Source organism: Naegleria lovaniensis, assembly GCF_003324165.1.
Source record: "Naegleria lovaniensis strain ATCC 30569 chromosome Unknown tig028, whole genome shotgun sequence".
NCBI lineage: Eukaryota > Heterolobosea > Eutetramitea > Acrasida > Naegleriidae > Naegleria > Naegleria lovaniensis.
The window spans coordinates 115,423-135,176 of record NW_025407850.1 but is presented as its reverse complement, the minus strand read 5'-3'; the positions used below and the strand labels follow the sequence as shown (position 1 = coordinate 135,176).

Genomic DNA, 19,754 nt, shown 5'->3' with positions numbered 1-19,754 from the left:
GCGAGATGAAAGAAGAACAAGAAATTAGTGATTTCGAGATGAAAGAAGATGTTGTTGAGAATTATTAGAATGACGACTGGAAGAATAAGGTCGCGACAAGAAAAATTTCATTTCATTTGACGACAGATTTGGAATCTTCACAAATCCACCCAGAAAAGGTTGATCAAAAACACAATCCACAAGTGTCAATGGTGTTTGATTTTGATAAGGCACTGAATGATTTCAAGAATTATGAGCAAGAATTAATCGAAAAAAATTGTTCCAACCTGTCATTCCCAAATATGGAAAATAACGTCAACCATATAACCATTCCTTTCCAAACAACAAGATCTCAAGAAAATTCGTCAAACTTGGATGCATTGGAGCGTCAAACGAGAAAACTTCGTTCATCCATCGAACGATTTTATTCTTTCACTCATGGACCCAAAACACAAAGCACCATGATGTTAAAAGATGATGACGATTATGATTTACAAATTAATCCTTTCATTACTCGTCTAACTTTCACATTGGCATGTTCGAATGATGTAGTGATACTTTCTGCACTCTGTGAAAAATTTCCAAAATTAGAAGAATTAACTTTGGTGTGTTTTTGGATTCCATGTTTTGAATTATTACTCAACAATGATGGTACGAGAAGATTGTTTTCCAATGAAAGTCCATTTTTGAAGAAGATTTAAGTGATTTGTTTGGATGATCGAACCAATGATTTGTTCTCCATTTTGATGTCAAATTTGATTCTTGATGAAGAGCATTTAATCTCTCGAATGGAAGCACATGATCATTCCTCTTCTGCAAAACGACAACACCAACACCAGTTACCACTCATTTCGATTTATGGATTTTTACAAGTCTACAAGAATTGAAAGAAATTTCATTAGAATTACCTGTCACGTACGAAGGAGAATTGGTGGAGCATGATGATGACATTTTAAAAGAAGTAGAAACATTTACACATTATCTTCATTTTTATACTTTGAATCATTATGAAAGACTTGAATCTGTTTTGAAACGATATTATTTATGTGTTTCCCCTCCTTGTGATTTGGAGGAGTTGGATCGACATTCGATTTGGATGCTTCGATGTATAATGAGATCAAGTGTTTTTACTCTGCCTCAAAAGAAACAATTATTGGATCGTTATTTCCCTCTGTATTGGTATCCTCTCCTGTCACATGTCTATTTTCCATTAGAGGAAATTTTGACATCCAGTGTGAATCAATCCTTGGTGCAGTACATGATTTATTTAATGAACAAGTATGAATTACCATTGCGTTTTGAGGCAACGAGAGCAACAATGAAAGATTTTTGGTCGTGGTGTTGTCTCTCATATGGAATGAACATGTTTCCTCATTTAAAACATTTATTGACCTTTTCCGTCATTGAACAACAATTTAAAAAGGCAATTATTCAACACATGAAAAAGAAAATCAAAGATTCGACAGAATTTGGAATGACATTGAGAGAGTTTCAAATCATTTTAGAAAAGCAGCAAGATTTCACAACCATGGTTTACCTGTTGGATTTTGCACATGAATGTAACATGGAATCGTTGAACAGTGAACACATCTTTGAAAGTTTTAGAGTTGACACTTCACATGACAGAATGGACAAGAAGTGTCAACCAAAGAAGAATTTATTTCACATGTTAGTGTCAAGAATTCCAAACCAAAATTCACTCATTCTTGAAAATATTCTTGAAAGACATGTCACTTCAGACAATTTACTTGAACTCACTCACACCCATGACGATGAATATACATTCTCTGCCTTACATTTGGCCATTCTATACCAATATGATTCATCGTTGATTTTGAAAATGGTTCAAAAACAACCATTATTGCTTCAAATCAAAGATCATGATCATCGCAATGACTTACACTACGGTTGCATGTTTCTTCAATATTATCATTTGGTAACTCAATTTTTGGAAATGAATCCCCAATTACGAGTTGAAAAAGATCGATATGAAAGAACGCCCTATGAAACTTTGAAATACTTTCATGCATTGGACGATCTATTCATTCCACCATCTTTGAAACCATCAATAAATCCATGAGAACATGTGGAAGAATCACAACCAAAACTCATTAAATAATCATATATATGTATGCTCATGGATGAAAGGGTTCAAAAAACATGACACACCACGACATCAAATTTCCGGAAAAACTCTTTTTAGACAAATTCCAATAAATTGTTTTAATAATATTCAGCCTTAATATACTTGTCATACTTTTTCATGAGAGCTTCTAATGCGCTCTTGGAAAGAACAAGTTTTTCTCTCCTTAGCATGTCATAGACATTCAAACCATTGACATTCATGTAATCTGCATAGTGTAAAATGAATGATCCCTTTGCAAAGTTTTCATTTGTGGTCTCGCCATCAATCAATAACACTCCTCTATCTTTCAATTCCTTTGGATGGGAATCAGCATCTGGGAAAATTGTATTCTTAATGAGTCCAGCAACGTATTTAGTCTTGAAGGTTTCAACAGAAAAATTGTCAACAACAATCAACTTTCCTTGTTGATATTTTGTTGTGAGGGCCATACGCAAAGCAAGTCTTCTAATTTTCTTATTGAGATGATAAACATAGGAACGAGGACGGATTGCCATTGCATGACCACCTCCTCTAAATTGTGGACCAGCACGATCTCCGTGTCTGGCATTACCAGTACCCTTTTGTGGAGACATTTTCTTCTTAGTGAAGGCAACTTCAAAGCGATGTTTTGTTTTGTGAGTACCTTGTCTTCTCTTTGCTAATTGCCACTTGACCATCAAATATAAAAGGTCCTTTCTGGGAGTACAATTAAACAAGTATGGATGAAGTTTAATCATCTCTGTAAATTCTCCTGTTGTTAAACTTTTTACCATTGCTTCTGGTTGAATTTCAAATGATGGAATGACCGACTTGGTGGCCTCCATCACTTTCTTGGTACCTGTAGCAATATTTGTGGAGAGTGCTTTGGCAAGAGCCATTTTGTTAATTTTCTCGGGGTTGATGAGTGGGAATTTACGCTTGTTTGGAGTTACCACGTGAGTATTGATGTGGTATTTGGTTTGTTTGTTTCCTGAAAGTGTAGTCTCCAAAGCGTTCATGAATGATGATGTATGGTAGTTTTTCATATTGTTGTTGTTATTGTGATAATTATTGTTATACAGCACGGAAACCATTGCTCCATTCATACTGCTATTGTTGTTGTTATTGCTAGTAGTGGCTACTAGGCTCTTCAACAAGAACCTTTGCGAGGAACAAGCCGACCACGATGAGGAAGGATGAATCATTCGTTTCAACATTTTTTTCTCAATCCGTCGTTGATAGTTTTACAACACTCTGAGTTTTGAGCCTTCGATGATGATATTCATTGAGAGGAAGTAATATTATGAGATGAATCATTTTCATGGCCCAAAAGTAGTTTTAGTCCCTCATTAGAAAAATCTAATATCAGGCGTACAGACGAGGTCTTGTCTCATCCACTCTCGCAGATCCAAAAAGAAAAATGTCTCAACAGCCCCAACAACAATCCTCCTCTCACAACAACAATAACCACGCTCATCATCATCATCAGGAAATTAAAACAGCGTTTGTGAAATCGGTGCTGCAAGCAGATGACCAGGTAAAATTTCTGGTTCAAGTCTATCAGAGGCATGGGCCTGGAAGTTTGATGATGGCATCATCATCTTCAGCAACAACAACAACAACCAACAGCAACAGCTCTACCACCACTGGAAATAACAAAAACACAACAACCTCCTCTTCTTCTTCCAATCCATCATTATCAACATCATCGGGAGGAAAACAACAAGCCTCATCCTCGGAAAAGAGCGTACCTGCATCAAAAAGTACAACAGTTTTTAGCAAGAAGGAAACTGAGCCAGTTTTGATGGCTTTGATCGCCAACAAGGACATTCCAACAAATGTTGCCATCATGTTTTTAGACTATTCCATGGATAACAAATCATTCCGAATAAGAGATTTTCAACTGATCAAAAGGCACGATTTTGGAATTAAAATTGTAGATGAGATTCACTTTGATTTATACTTTAAAAGCAAAGCTACAGTGTACAATCTCCAGAGCGAATCTGCTAGTACTCAGTGGGTGGTCGTTTCCTCGCTCATAAAAGCGTGTAAACTCGTAAATGATCAACCAGCAGGTTATCCCTCAGTTGCAACCACAACAACAAGTTCAACAACATCTACAACCACCACATCCGTATCAGATTCATCTCAACCCCTACTTGATTTACCTCCACCAAAAACCGAGACAAAAGCTAGTAATCGTATTTCCTTGCTCAAGTCTACAGCAGAATTGTCATTGTCGGAATTTCTGGTAGATATGGATACTCTTCATGATCATGGAACAGCAAACGACAATGAAGAAAGGCAATGGCATCATTACTATACACAACGTATGCAACGAGACAAAGAACAAAAGAATAAGTCAGAAGACAATCAGGACATTTCAATTGACATGTTCAAAAAAGCTAATAGACAAGTATTGGCTTCATCGTCAAGCGGCTCTAGCACGCCCAATGACATTGCACAAAAAGCAACCATTAACTCTTCTCCTAGTCCATTACAACAAGAGGCCTCTCGAAAAGACAATTGGATTCAAAGACAACTCAAAGCAAAAGAAGAAGAATTCACGGAAATTACACCTCTTTCCGTTGTGGTCTGCACATGGAACGTGAATAACAAATTTCCTTCATCAGAAACAAGTTTAGCAAAATGGTTACTATTGGATGAATTTGAGGCTGATATTTATTCGATTGGTATGCAAGAAATTGACATGACAGCAGGAGCTCTTCTTAAAGAGGAAACAGAAACTGGTCAAGAGTGGCAAAATCTCTTCATCAAAACTTTTTCCGAGGAAACCAAGTTACACCGATACAAATTGATTACTGCTCGCCAACTCGTCGGCATTTATCACTGTGTTTTAGTGAAAGAATCTTTGGCCAATGAGGTGACAGAAATAAGAAACTGTGCGGAGGGTGTTGGTATTATGGGCATGATGGGTAATAAGGGCGGTGTTGGAGTTCGATTTAAAATTTTCGACTCTACATTTTGTTTCATCACGGCCCACTTGGCTCCGCATATGGGCGCCGTTGAGAGAAGAAATCAAAATTTCCACGACATTTGTAAAAAAGCAGATTTTGGAAATCCATTCCTGTATAGACCTGACCAACATGAGTTCTTCTTTTGGTTTGGAGATTTGAATTATAGAATTAATCAACCCAATCTTATTGTGAGAGAAAAGATTAAGAAACAAGACTACAAATTCCTTATGAAATATGATCAATTAATGATTGAAAAGAATGCCCAAAATGCCTTTGTTGGATTTTGTGAAGGAGAAATTACCTTTGACCCAACCTACAAATTTGACAGTGGCACAGATACCTATGATACCAGTGAAAAGGGTAGAGTTCCATCATACACAGATCGTATTTTGTGGAGAGATGATGAAAGAGGAAGAATTGTTCAAAAATCATACAAGTCGTTCAAGGAATATAAAATGTCAGATCACAAACCAGTAACTTCTTGGTTCGAGGTTGGAGTGAAGAAGATTGTAGAAGAAAAGTACAAGAAATGCTACTTGGATATCATCAAAATGCTCGACAAGCTCGAGAATGACATGTTGCCTGAAGTGGCAATTACTGGTCAAACCATTACATATGAAAATGTGAAATATGATGAGCCCATTACACAAACTATATGCCTCCATAACACTGGTCAAGTGGTTTGCGAATATCAATTTGTACCAAAACCTCAAGAAGCACATCCATGTAAACCCTATGTGACTATTCAACCTCTTGAGGGATATGTTATTCCTGGAGAGACTGAGGAAATTAAGGTTACCATTCAAGTTAATTCTCAAAGAGCTCCCAAGTTATTGGGAGGTGATGACACAATTGATGATATTTTAATTCTACACTTGAAAAATGGTAGAGATCACTTCATTTCTATCACTGGTAATTATGTCAAGTCATGTTTTGGATCCACACTTGATCAGCTCGTCAAACAAAAGTATCCAATTCAACGAAAAGACGACGGCCTAGAATTGTCAAGCTTTGAAAAAGATCTCAAAGTTCCAAAGGAGCTGTGGAGACTCATCGATTTACTTTATCAAAATGGATTGAAAGAAGAAGGTTTATTTAAATATTCTGGAAATCCAAAAGAGGTTCATTACATTAGAGATTGTTTGGATGAAGGATTACCAATCACAAATCCAGTGTCTAGCCACTCTATTGCTGAAGCTTTGATTGCATTTTTAGAATCTCTTCGAGAGCCAGTTGTTCCATTTAAATTTTATCAAATGAGTCTCAATGCAAGTTCGAATTCAGCAACATGTTACCATTTGATTTCCATGTTGAACGACGCTCATTGCAACACATTCCACTATTTGATGTCTTTCTTGCGAGAATGCCTCAAACACAAGAAATCGAATGGTCTCACTCAAGATGAGGTTGCCATCATTTTCTCTCGAGTTTTAATTAGACCTCCACACCAAGATAAACCCCACACTCATCATGATGAATCATCCAAATATTTTGAGGAACAACGAGCTAGAGCTCAGTTCATTAGTCACTTTTTGAGAGAGGGCAAATTGTGGTCACGAGACGATGTATTGCGAGGTGACGAGTTAGAAGATGAGGATGACATGTTTGACCACCACTCCCAAGAAGATGATGACGATTCCCACCACTCTTCACTTTTGGCCAATGATCATTTGAGTTCTTCGCGCCCTCTACCCCCATCTCCTTCAAAACCTTCACCTTTGTCTTCCTCAACCTCCTCATCACAACCACCCTCAACAACCACCCTATCAGCAGATGAATTCTTGTAGATTAAGAACTATTGAACTTGTTTCTAAACTAAGAACCACGTCATGCAGACTTGCACGTTTCATAGGAAAATAAAAAAGTTCACCACATTTTGAACCATCATGCAACGTCACTCTCCACGGAAGATTGATGCGAAAAATCCTGCCAGATCTCCATCAACCCCTGTAATAAACACTTCCAAATCAATCGCAACTCCAAAAAATCAAGAAACAAAAAATGCACACCAATACAATCATGAAACCTTCATTATCTGTCGACACTAAATCTTTATCGCACGCTTTCAACTGCTGCAGCTTTGAAGGTGGCAATGACGAATCAACTTGTCGCGGCAGCACTCCAAATCACCACAAGAATGGAGCCACTTTAGCCTCCAATCATTCATCACACCAACAACAACCTCGGAAAGAACAGAAAGAACAGGCTAACACCCTCTATTCAAATTTGACCGCGTCATCCTCATGTTCACTGGAAGAGCCTCTTTCATTGGAACACATTTCCATCCCCATTCAAGAAACAGCCATAACTCTTGAAGCAATTAATATTAAAATTGCTCAATTAGTGTACAAGGCTTTTCCTCATCGTTTTATGGGAGTTGTCTTTTCAAGCAGCGAGTCAATTTCGGAAGATGATTTTTATGGAGAACAAGAATCATCACCAACCACCTCTTTGGAAGAGGAAAACAACACAACAAACAGCCATCATGATTGTACCACTTTCACGGAACAAGATCCAAACAATACTACTACTTATTCCCCTTCACTATTACCCTTTCATTTTGATCACCATCATGGCAGTCAAATTCAAGTCTATAATGAAAATGATGATTCTCTGATCAGTAATGCTGAAGAGGATGATGAAAAAGTTCAAAGTGGAAATGAAAATGACACTACCTCTGTGGGTTCTTTTTCAAGTGGAATGCCATCGGATTTGGTTACCTCGACCACCATTTCTGCCATTGAATCACCAACCATTAATCATCCACCAATGATGAATGGAATGAATCAACAACAGAACGCGATCGATTCAATTCCCACATCCACCACAAATGTTTCGTGTACTTGCTTCCGAGATTCGCACCATGAAAACGACATGGCTGGGTTGAATGAAAAAACGAGGAATGATGATGGATTTTGGCAACACATTCTCCAGAAATATATTCACGTCAAGCAACTAACTGGAGGTACCACTAACAGATTGTACTTGGTACATTTTCTTCGTCACACTCGTGACGTGGACCAAAACGAGGAAGAAGAGCGTCACAACACGACTCTTGACCACATTCTAAATCCAAAGAAAGTGCTTGTTCGTTGCTTTGGACACAACTCTGAAAACCTCATTGACCGTAAAGCAGAATTGCACTACATTCAGCAAATTTCTTTACATTATCCAGAGTTGGCACCAACCATTTATTGTAAATTTCAAAATGGGCTCATTTACAGATATTTTGAAGGAATTGGGCTCGATGAATTGGGTGGAGCAAAAGATCATTATTTGCAAATTGCCAAACTGATGAAGGCAATACATTCGATTCATGTTCCTTCGTTTCAAAGTGAATCTTCTTCTTGCAAGCATCACATTCATCCACACAAACTCAAGCCTGTTGTATTCGAAAGAACACATCGTTGGCTTGATCTTTTAAAGAGTAGACGTGAAGAATTTAACAAGAGCAGCAATTCTATTCCAAGTGTACTTGACATGGACCAATTGGAAAAGGAGGTCAACCTCATTCAATCTTATTGCCAAGATTTTCCTGTATCATTTTGTCACAATGACATTGGAGCTCACAATATTATTTACAACGACAAGGAAAACCATTCCTATCATTTAATTGATTTTGAATATTGTGGATATAATTACTCTGCATTTGACATTGGTAACTTTTTTTGTGAGTTTGGAGGTTTGTGTATCAATCCACAAGCATTTCCAACTAGGGATCAACAAACACTCTTTTTGCAAAGCTATTTTGAAGGATCCTCTGTGAGCGAGGAACAAATAGAAAAATACAGAAGACAAGCCAATGTCATGTCATTGGTGAGCAATTTGCATTGGTCTGTTTGGAGCATGTTACAACACATGTTCTCCAACATTGATTTTAATTATCTCGAATATGCAGAGAGAAGAATGCAATGGTATTACAGAATTCGAGATGAAACGCTCTCTCTCTTGAATAGCCACTGAATGTACTCGAGTACAACGCCATGTTCATAAACAACAAATTCATTAGTGAACTTGGAACTGTTTCACTTTTGAAAAAGTACAAATAGATTCCATTCCAATTTAAGGATGATGAACCAAGTAGCAAAAAAAATGTCATCGAACATTCCACCTCCTCCACCATTGTCACTTTTCCCTCCATCATCCACACAGAGTAACAACAGCACTCCACCACCGCCTTCATCCTCCTCTTCTAGCGTTCCTCCTCCACCCGTTCTCACGACAGCATTGCCATCGATTGGTTCTTCCAAAACTAAAAAATATCTCTCCAAGAAACAGCAGCAACAACAGCAACAGGGTGGTGAGATTGTTTCATCATCCATCTGTACCGATGATGATTCCGTATCAGGCCAAGAATTAGGTAGCAACAATACCACAGGAATTAGTACTTCTACAACAACAACTGGCCGCATACCCACGATCAATCCTGATTTCATCATTACAGATCCCTATCTTTCCGAATATGAAAAGAAGAATCATTTAGGAGAACATTTAAAAGTTCTCATCATTACGACTCCGAGCATTCCAACGAAGGGTCATGATGTTCTTAAAAAGTGCCTCGTCCAATGCATTCAGAATAGTCATGACTCGAGAGCACCTGATCTGGTTATTACTCCCGAGCATTGGATTTCTTCAGCCTCGAGTGCTGTTCCACCTTCTCAAAATAGAGAAATTCAGGAAATTGCAAAAGTATTGAAGGAATATCATTGTTATGGATTTATTGGAATGGGTATGCTCGAGAAAAATCAAACCTCTTCATTTGCATTTGAGTATCAACGTTTCAATGCAGTAACAGTGATTAATCCACAAGGACAAGTACTGGGATCTTACAAGAAACGACATCCTACTGCCAATGAAAACATTACCATTGGCGATCGAGTTGGAATCTTTGATACAATTTATGGAAGAATTGGGGTCTTGATTTGTTTTGATATTGAAAGCGTGGATATTTTACAAGAAACCTTGCTTTATAAACCCAAGCTGATTGTAAATCCGACTTTTATTGGAGGAAGTGGATTATTTGGCTCAAATTCCAACAAGTCAACACCTCAAGAAGCTGAACGATCGAGATATTTCCAAATTAAAACATCACTGGAGGCAATGGGAAGAAATTTTGAAAAGACATGTGTCGACGAGAGAGTCACTATTATCAGATGTGACACGGCAGTAATGGCAGGAGGAAGAGGTACACATCAAATGATGACACCCTACTCTACGATTTATCCTCCATCGTTTTACATGAATAATGATTTTTGTTTTTATGTAGATGGAAATTTGAGTGAGAATGATTTTTCTCACAAAACAGCACCTCCACCTCGGGATCGAACGGATAATGCAGACAATGTGGGAAGTCGATATGTCATGTATTCGAATGAGAGACAAAACGCAATATTTAAACGAGACACAGCCACGAGTGTTGGTGTTAGCAATGCAAAAGTGAATCATTTTGGAGTGAAATTTTATGGACATAACAAGTATATTTGCCACGACCACCAACGAGTAGCGATGGTTAATGCTGATGTGTTGTTTTGTAATGAGCAACTAGATCAGCTTAATATTTGTGAGACTTTTGGAGCTTGTATTGAGGATATTTTTGTGCGACCGGACAAGAGACAGTTATTCCTCATTACCACTGATAACAAGTTGAAAGTTTTTACCATTCTCGACGATGAGAAGGTAAAAGCTTCTAATTTTTCATTCCTCAAATTTGAAAAGCAATTGGATATTCCTTTGCTTTCAATCAACACATTCAATAAGGATTCATCTATTCGAAAATTCTACTCTGTTGGAAAGACTCCAAGTCATGTATTTATTTATTCAAATAATTGCATCACACGAATTAAGCTTTCAAACAATAGTGAAGAAATAGCTTGTTTTGAGTCACCTTCATGTTATGTGAAAACTCAGCCCTCTCAACAAATTTTAACAATGGTGGATTATGAAGAAACTACTCAAACTCTATATTTCTTAATGTGGCATGCTGAGAACAAGAACGAATTGCTACTTGCTTCTACAAGTTTCACCAACAATGATCTTGGTGAAGCCAAAACATGTATTTTAAGCTCCACAATTATTGATATTGTGGATCCAACTCGACACTCATTGATTCATGTGCAGAAAACTTTGGAACAAAACGTGAAGCATTTTGTATTGACTTTTAGTAATTCTGGTAGCGAGGAAGCATCATTGGTGGTTCCAGTCACCGTTACGCTCTCCCAACCATCTCTGTGTGTTTCCACAGAAAAACATGTCTTGTTGCCTCAGCCCTGTACTTGTGTGTTGCCTTTAAATTTATCACAATTTCTTGTGGCAACTGTAGAAGGAGAATTGTTATTGATGGAGGCAGCATCCACACAACAGGACAACGCCACTCTTGCACTGGTGAGGCATCGTTTTCATAGAATTCCAATTCACAGAGCCAGAAGAATTTTGAGCATGCATTTCAACGAGCTGCAAGGATACTTGGTCATGTTTCATGAGGATGCAGCAAGTGAAGGAGTGTATCAAAGTCTCACACGATTCGGAACGAACAGATTTGTGGTAGATTTATCGAACTTTTTCCTATGTAAAGAAATTTAGTGAGTGTAAAAGTAAATTTCAGTTTAGTGTTCGTGATCAATTTCACTTTGAAATGAAACAGCGCAGAATGAAATTTCAATTGTATTGAAACCTGTGTATGAATTGTTCATCTTTCATGGTTTTCTGACACCCCTTTTTTACCATGACATTCAAATGCCTTAAATGTTTTGGTTTCAATTGGATCGTGAACGGTCTTCTTGTCAAAATAGAAATCAATAAGGCCTATTTGGACGTACAATATTTGACTAATTCATAGGCAACAAACACTCCCAAATACACGAAACATCCCAGAGCAATGCATCCCAATACAATAGCAGCAACTCTCATACCTAACCTTGGTCCAATGGTATATGCAAATGCTGTGTTTACATCGTTTTGGTTAATGGTGTACATATTGATAAAACATTTTGTTGTCGTTCCGATAGAATAATTGAAAAATGTTGTTGAAGACGCATACGGCAGTGTAATTCGTGTTTGATTCAATTGACTCGTTGTCGTGTTGTATGACGATGGTAACATTACAAGCACTTGTGATTTACAAAAAGTTCTGCAATTAGATAGAGTTGTATTGCTAGGAACAATATCTAAACCATTATTGATGCATTCATTGGTGCAATTCATCCGATGAGTTTGAATCAAACATGGTACAGGTACAGTTAATTCCGTTAAATCCACCGAGTTGTCTGCAATTCCTCCCAATATAATAGAACTCAATCCAAACACACAACAAATTCCGAGAGTAATGATGGCCCAAAGAGTTGTTTTTTGAAATAGAAACTTTAAGAGAGCCTTCTTCCGCTGTTCAAAATTATTCTCTTGATGGTCAGTATTTCCAGATTCCAAATTCACCATGATGGGATGGTGTTCAACAGGCTTATGATGATGGTGATGATGATGGCTAATGCTGGACGCCGAATGTTCGTGTACCATTGATTGATTTGGTAATGGCAATTTTTTTTATTTAAAAAAAATATTTTGATCGTTTTTAATTGTCTTGTTGTTGTGTTTTGGAAGAGACCATTTAGAAGACGGATTGAAACACTGACTTCATCATCAGCAACAACAACAACTTCACTCCTCGTGTGTGAACATTTGAAGAGTTTATTTTGAATCAAAAGGATAACATTTAAAAAACCGAAAAAATTGTGAGAACGCGTGGATCATCGATTGTCATTTTGACAAAGATTTTCTCATCATCATCATCATCAACACTAATTTATTTACCAAAAAAGTAAATTTAAAGTAGAATCCATACATCCAAATCCGAATCATTTATTCAATCATCATAGCCACAACATTCCCATCTCATAACAATGAATGAATATGTTGCGAGTTATTTACTCAAGAATAACTTTATGCTAACTGCATTAGAGTTTTATCAAGAGTTATTGGAAGAGGGTCTTGAATTGAAAATCCTCAGAGATTACTTTGAAAATAAGGAATATAAAAATGTTCAGGAAAACACAAATGGAGGAGGCGGAATGATGATTCAAGTCGACTCCGAGCATACCAAAGCTCTTGAAGAACAATTAAAAAAGAAAGATGAAAAGATCTCACTCATGGAATATGAAATTAAATTGTTACAGTCAGATATAGCCAAATTGAAGGGACAAATGAGAGAGGCATTCACATCCACAGTGAAACGATCTCATTCTGAAAGTGAAGTAAGTGACAATGGAGGAGAAGAATTGAAAGAGGAAGGAATGACATCGCCACCCACAAATCAAGAGCAAAATGGAGACGGTTTAGAGAGTAAAATGGCATCTGAACCTTTGACCATACAAGAAAAACAAGTCATTAATTACCTCATCAAGGATTATTTGACCCAACAAGGATACAAGATTAGTGCAATCAGTTTCTCTGACGAGGTACACGAGATGGACATGTTCAATCTTGATGAAATGCTTCCCAATCATACCAATGAGAATGACCTTCCTCTAGGATTACACTATTTATACAGACACTACTACAGTGCAGGTGATAAGACAAAACAAAACATGAAAGACACAAAAGCACTCCGAGAAGCACTATCTCAATTGGAAGCCAAAGATAAACTCATTCAGAATTTGGAGAAAACGATACAACGTCAAGATAAGAGCATTGAGAAATTGAAAGCTCAAAATAAGGCACTCGAGCAAGACATGTCTAACATTAAGGAGGAAAAGACAGCAGAGACAACTGCTGCCTCAACAGAGACTCATCACCAAACACATGATGATAATGAGACTGACAATCTCAATAATAGTACCGATTCAATTTCGAACGATGTTATGGTGTTACAAGCCAAATTGAGAGAATATGAGAATCAAGAATCAAGCATTGTACAAATTGTTGGAGAAAAATTACCAACACTTTTGGCAGCTGTTAAATCAAACGAGAGACAAGAATTTATGCCAATTCTCACCGCTACACTACAAGCACATCCTGACGCAGAAGTGAGAGAGACTCTTTCCGAAGCATTGTTTAACCTTGTCAAGAAGCCAGACCAACAGGAGCGTCAAATGATCATTAATGGATGCATTGCTTTGGCGAGACGAATTTCTCCTGATCGATTCGAAAAAGAAGTTCTTCCTCAATGCTGGAAACAAATGACACACAAATACACAGAGAGAAAGATTTTGGTTGCAGAAGCATGTGGTGAATTGGCACATTACGTTAAGGCCTCTCTGAGACCAACCATGCTCTTGTCTACTCTTGCAAAGCTAATGGAAGACAAGACCGATGAAGTGAGAGAATCTGTTGTCATTAACTTGGCCAAACTCATCTCTACTTTCACAGAGGAAGAAGATGTGGAAAGTAAGAGCAAGTACTTCCAAATTGAAGAGATGACTCTCAAATTTTTATATGACAAGGCAGAAACCGTGGAATCGGCCTCTATTCGACTTCTTGTTCCAGCACTCATTACGTGGTGCTTCAATTTTGACTATTTATTTGAGAAATTTGCACCCACTCTTTTGAGCAATATTGAAAATTTAATCAAGAAGAGACTTAAAAGTGGCTCGAGTGCAAGTAGTGCAAAGATTGTTGTGCTCTTGAAATGTTTTAGCGGAGTTATTCCATATCTTCACAAAATGATGCTCAATACCATGCCAGCAGAAATGAAGGGAGACGTCAAAGATGAGGCAACTCTCAAGAAACTGATGGACAAGTATTTGAACGACAATCCTCTTTCTGAATTGGAGAAGACCAAATCTGCCACATGGAAAGGTTTATATTGGCTTTTGAATGTGTGTATTAGAAGAGTATTGTCCATTGCTGCATCTGTTAATATCGAACATGCTAATGTAAGTTGAAACGTCATTGGTTCACGCTTTTAACCACATCACTTGGATCGTTTTTAAATGTTGTTGTCACCACCCATGACCACATCACACAACTACTCGTATAGATTTGCAAAGAAATTTATGTCATTTTCAATTCACTTTGTGAAACATTTGGAGAACCATGTATTTCTAAAGTATTCGAGATGAAAATTATAACCTTACTCGAGACAAATTCTGATCCAATCATTGATGGCACCATTGAAGTTGTAAAGAAGGACAAGGACGCTGATCGATCGAGTGTCAGTCTTGCCAAGGAACGTTTACTTCCCGTATATATTTGTGGAACTCTTCCATTCAGCCCCAAAGAAAAGATTATGGATGTGATCAAGAGTCTTATCATTAATGTCTCCATTTCAGAAAGAACTTGGGACTCTTCACACATGCCATTCCTCTACAATGCTCTCATCTCTGCTGTGACCAATGAAAAATTGAGAGGAGACGTTCTGTCTGTAGTTTGTAAATTAGCAGTGAATCCATCCAAAGTGGTTCGATCTGCAGTGGCTGATATTCTTGTGGAGCTAATTCAACCATTGAGCTCTGACGTACTCTCAGCAACAGTCTTGCCTGCATTGATTACACTTGCCTCAGACATGGAAGCTGAAATCAAAGTCAAGGCAGTACGAGGTTTAGGAACATTGGCTTGCAATTTGAATGAAGTGACTGATTTTGACAAGCTGGCAACTCAAATTGAAAACATTTTGGAAACCAGAGATCGCACCATGTTTAAAGAAATTCTCATCATGTTCTCAAAGATTATTCCTGAAGTTGAGTCCTATTTCCGTGACTTTTTCATTATCAAGAAATTGGTTTGGCTCGGTAAGCAAAACAACCTTAATAGTGATTTGAGAGATCGACGAGACACTGCAGGATATATTTTGGATAATTATCGAGCTCTTAATGGTTGCATGTTAACAGATGACATTATCGATCAACTCATTGAAGGTCTTGACTATCTTTCAAAAGATTGTGAATTAATTACTGACTCGTCAGTGGCCTCCTTCGTTTCACAAATGAAGGAAGAGCTCGAGCACATTTTAGAACAACACGCAAAGGAAGAAAGTAAGGGTTCCACACTAATTTCATTGACCTCTCTCTTTGAAAAGATGAAACCAGCATCTAGTGATGGAAATTCATCCATGATGATGGGTTCATCCACTACTGCATCCACTGCCTCGTCATCCACCATGATGGGCTCATCTGCGACAAGTGGCAACAATAGTACTTCTTCCACACAACCACAGCCATCCACAACAACTACTGGAAGCGCAGCTGGAAACTCCACGACAGGCAACACAGGTAACACCACAAATTGGCAAGGTATTTCTGGAGGAGCCAAGACCACAGATGATAGTCAAATGAAAGAAAATCTTAAAAAGATCTTTACTTTTGGTCTCATGAATACCAAGAAGCAATAAAACCATTGTCACTTGTTTGACATGGTGGTGTAATTCTCCAACACCTTCACAAGAAATATGTCAAATCTTCTCCATGGTTCATTCTGATCGATAGCTTGCCACTTGTATTGGTATCATGAATTCAATAAACCGATCTGTATTGGTATCATGAATTCAATAAACCGATCTGTATGTTGTTATGAGGGCCGGCGAACCTGGACTTTATTTTGGAGAATCTAGTCTACTTTAGTTTGAGCTTTCCACATTCAAACACATCCTATTTCAGACACCTCTTGCAATTGTGTCCTTACACATTATCGTTTCACACTCCCAATTCATGACGTACTTGTTCTTGTAATTGTTCAAAAGGTTGTAATACTTCAATAGGAATTTCTAAATCCTCTCTCACGTCATGCAACAATTTTATAGCATTATCAATGGCCACTTTTGCCTTTTCCAAAATTTGAGTTCGTTCTTGACCCTCCATCATGGAAGAATTTTCATTGACCATTTCCAAATAGACCTTTGCTAGAAAATAATTTGCTTTTGGTTGAAACTCGATGGCTAACATTCGAATTTCATCCATTTCATGAGGTTGCAATTCAGTATTATTTGGAGGAGGTGCTGTTGTGAGTTGAAGCACTTGTTCAAAATATGGTATGGCCTCTTGTTTTCGTTTCAAATCAAAAGCAAGCAAATGACCAATTTGTAACAAGGCAAATACAGAATCGGGTTGTAGTTCAATTATTTTCTTGTAATCTTCGAGTGCTTCTTCAAATTTTGACAATTTTTGATTCGTAATGGCTCGCGAAGAAAGTTGTCCTAATTTATGCATGAGTTGAAAGTGAGCACGAGATTGTTTTTTCAAATCCATATTTTCATTATGTGATGATGATGAGGAACTGGAAAAGTCTGACGATGCCGATGAATGACCATGATTCACCGTTGAATAGTATTGAACACATTTGAAATAATTATGATTCATAACATTCCGATCGTGTTGGGTTATAAAACGGTTCTGTTTGAAACACATTCCCCATCGGTGTGATGAGAGGCATAATGATGATGAAATTTTCATTCGATTCATTTTTTACTTGTTTTTCACAAAAATCAAAGATCACACCATCAGAAATCAAAACTTCTTACTCAATCACTGGAAAATGGAGATGAGCTTCTTGTTGTTGAGAGACCATAAAAATCTGACAATGCCAAACACATATTCTTGCCCAAGCTTTGATAATTTTCAGTGGTGAAGGGAGTGAGTTTGGTTTCCAAACTTGAGGTCTTGAAGCTAAAGAATGACACTTCTAGAGTGTAACAATATTTAGCAACCCTCAATACTTCACCTAATACTCTTCGTGATGTTCCTGTTTTCAAAATTGTTGAACATAATGAAAACATGTTCATCAATTAATAAGGGGTTGAATACAGCAAGAGTCGAAAAAAACATACCTAATTTTGAAGGATCCTTACATCGTTTCGTATCGCTCATTGAAAATTCTTTTGCACGAAGATCTAGTAACTTGGGATACCTTAATTGTTCCATGTCACTAAAAGTGCCAAATGTTGTAGCGTTTTTAAATGTAGGTCCATTATTATAATTGACATACATAAATCCATTATTAGCTCCAGAATGCGAATGTAGATCCATAAAAAAGTCAATCTTGATCAGGCTCTTCCATTAACTACGAATATAATGCCATTAAATTTCTACTTACTTGATATTGAGGATCATTTTTCAATTTCAACAAGTATTTTCTTAGGTGAAAAATGGTTGGTTGTGACCACTCTTGAGGATTCAGCCAGTGTCTATTCAAATCCCAACCCATGCTGCATGTTCTATAATTTCCAATTGCAACACCGTCGGGATTTAACATGGGTACAATCTTGAATATTAAATGATCGCGCAATAACTGTGCTATTGGGTGGTTGGAAACAATGAAACTAATAAAACCATGGCATACATAACTTGCTGGCGTCTCTCCAGGATGTATTCTCGCCGTCACCATGACCACTCGTTTCCTTCGTGAAGGATCAGAGATTAAATTTTCTGGGCTTGTAATGGTGAGTATGTCACACCGTCGGTTTTGAACTGTTCTGCATAGCACCTCTCTTTGAAAATAATTAAATCCCTGATATTCAATAAATGAGAGAAATTTTTGTAAATCTGTATATGAGTAAGGGTAAGAATAGGCAAAGAAATATTCATCTTCATCGTTGTCAAATACAAATACCCATGACAGAAAGTGAGTACCTGTAGTTGCCATTCTTTCATACTTTGGAGGTTTTCTATAATAATACACTTGCTTCTCTGGTATTCGTTGCCACTTGGGTCGGCTCGTGCTTGATACAAGTGGCGTCATTCCTTGCCTATATAATGATTTGTTCTTACTAAGGTTTGTAATGGTAAAGAGGACTTTTTGATTCCTATAAACGTTGGAAACTTTGAAATAAAACCACATCTTTTTGTTTGGTGCATTGGTGTCACCTCGAATGTATAAATCATACTCGTTTTCATCCACTCGAACGATTCGTTCCAAATTTCCGCATTCAAAAGAAGCATCAAACAATAAATTTCCCTTATATGAGCTGTGTGTAGTGATTGGGTTAACGTGCTGTTCTGTTGACGTGATTGGAATTTCTGTGTTTGAGATGGCTGGCAAAGAACTTAACCTTGGTGACATTTCAGTAAAAGAGGTTGAGACACTTGCTGTGTTTCTGAAGGAGCCTCTTGGAGAAGTACCGAGTGATGAAGAGAGGGCAATTCTTGGTGTAGCACTAGTGTTTCGTGGTGACGATGTCAACAATTGATTTGCTTTAGGAGAGCTCAATAACGATCCTTGATGGAGGGAGAAGTGATCCTTAAATCGTTCAGTAGGTGCCTCTCGTCTCGGTGTGGCAGCTAACGATGATGTATGCCCAGAAGAAACGTTTGATGTTTTGTTGTTTGTGTTTGCTGTAGCACGTTCCTCATTCTCGATGGTATAAGGGATTGAGGATGTACAAGCCAAATCAGAGAGAGTGGAACTGGAAGAAGAGCTTGAGCGACCATTTGATCCATTCTCATGATCCTCATTATTCTCCCTCAAAGAACCATTACTCTCAAAGTCTTCATCACCCGATGAAATATTAATCATGTCATACAATTCTGTAGTGCGAGCCAAATCATGACTATTGTTCTTGGAACGAATTATATTATTACTGCTGCTACTGCTTTGTATTTCTAAATGATGATGATTGTTGGTTCTTGATTTGTGTTGTTGTTGTAGAAAGGAATCATCGCTTTTCGAGGGATGTAACATTTTTCTTTAATGTTTCATGATGCTACTTGTAAATGAAATTATCATCTCGATCATCTCCCAAAAGTAGCATTAGGAAAGTACAGCCACGCTTCACG

At 37.6% G+C, this 19,754-nt stretch overlaps 9 protein-coding genes across 9 annotated transcripts; 5 read left to right on the top strand and 4 right to left on the bottom strand.

Moving 5' to 3' along the window:
• Positions 1 to 188: 188 nt before the first annotated feature.
• Positions 189 to 2,059, top strand: C9374_006588 (uncharacterized protein; the record flags this gene model as incomplete). The annotated part of the gene is made up of 2 exons (XM_044696464.1): positions 189 to 630; positions 819 to 2,059. 2 exons carry the CDS (start codon positions 189 to 191, stop codon positions 2,057 to 2,059), a joined length of 1,683 nt encoding a protein of 560 aa, XP_044546733.1.
• A 143-nt stretch (positions 2,060 to 2,202) lies between these two features.
• On the bottom strand, positions 2,203 to 3,300 carry C9374_006587 (uncharacterized protein; the record flags this gene model as incomplete). The annotated part of the gene is made up of 1 exon (XM_044696463.1): positions 2,203 to 3,300. The coding sequence occupies one exon, from the start codon at positions 3,298 to 3,300 to the stop codon at positions 2,203 to 2,205; it is 1,098 nt and encodes a 365-aa protein (XP_044546732.1).
• A 203-nt stretch (positions 3,301 to 3,503) lies between these two features.
• Positions 3,504 to 6,848, top strand: C9374_006586 (uncharacterized protein; the record flags this gene model as incomplete). The annotated part of the gene is made up of 1 exon (XM_044696462.1): positions 3,504 to 6,848. The coding sequence occupies one exon, from the start codon at positions 3,504 to 3,506 to the stop codon at positions 6,846 to 6,848; it is 3,345 nt and encodes a 1,114-aa protein (XP_044546731.1).
• A 214-nt stretch (positions 6,849 to 7,062) lies between these two features.
• Positions 7,063 to 9,024, top strand: C9374_006585 (uncharacterized protein; the record flags this gene model as incomplete). The annotated part of the gene is made up of 1 exon (XM_044696461.1): positions 7,063 to 9,024. The coding sequence occupies one exon, from the start codon at positions 7,063 to 7,065 to the stop codon at positions 9,022 to 9,024; it is 1,962 nt and encodes a 653-aa protein (XP_044546730.1).
• Positions 9,025 to 9,153: 129 nt separating this feature from the next.
• C9374_006584 (uncharacterized protein) lies at positions 9,154 to 11,640 on the top strand (the record flags this gene model as incomplete). Its single annotated transcript, XM_044696460.1, has 1 exon — positions 9,154 to 11,640. One exon carries the CDS (start codon positions 9,154 to 9,156, stop codon positions 11,638 to 11,640), a length of 2,487 nt encoding a protein of 828 aa, XP_044546729.1.
• A 222-nt stretch (positions 11,641 to 11,862) lies between these two features.
• C9374_006583 (uncharacterized protein) lies at positions 11,863 to 12,492 on the bottom strand (the record flags this gene model as incomplete). Its single annotated transcript, XM_044696459.1, has 1 exon — positions 11,863 to 12,492. One exon carries the CDS (start codon positions 12,490 to 12,492, stop codon positions 11,863 to 11,865), a length of 630 nt encoding a protein of 209 aa, XP_044546728.1.
• Positions 12,493 to 12,953: 461 nt separating this feature from the next.
• Positions 12,954 to 16,378, top strand: C9374_006582 (uncharacterized protein; the record flags this gene model as incomplete). The annotated part of the gene is made up of 2 exons (XM_044696458.1): positions 12,954 to 14,924; positions 15,029 to 16,378. 2 exons carry the CDS (start codon positions 12,954 to 12,956, stop codon positions 16,376 to 16,378), a joined length of 3,321 nt encoding a protein of 1,106 aa, XP_044546727.1.
• Positions 16,379 to 16,679: 301 nt separating this feature from the next.
• C9374_006581 (uncharacterized protein) lies at positions 16,680 to 17,444 on the bottom strand (the record flags this gene model as incomplete). Its single annotated transcript, XM_044696457.1, has 1 exon — positions 16,680 to 17,444. The coding sequence occupies one exon, from the start codon at positions 17,442 to 17,444 to the stop codon at positions 16,680 to 16,682; it is 765 nt and encodes a 254-aa protein (XP_044546726.1).
• Positions 17,445 to 17,503: 59 nt separating this feature from the next.
• Positions 17,504 to 19,659, bottom strand: C9374_006580 (uncharacterized protein; the record flags this gene model as incomplete). The annotated part of the gene is made up of 3 exons (XM_044696456.1): positions 17,504 to 17,724; positions 17,810 to 18,020; positions 18,076 to 19,659. The coding sequence occupies 3 exons, from the start codon at positions 19,657 to 19,659 to the stop codon at positions 17,504 to 17,506; spliced, it is 2,016 nt and encodes a 671-aa protein (XP_044546725.1).
• Positions 19,660 to 19,754: the final 95 nt, after the last annotated feature.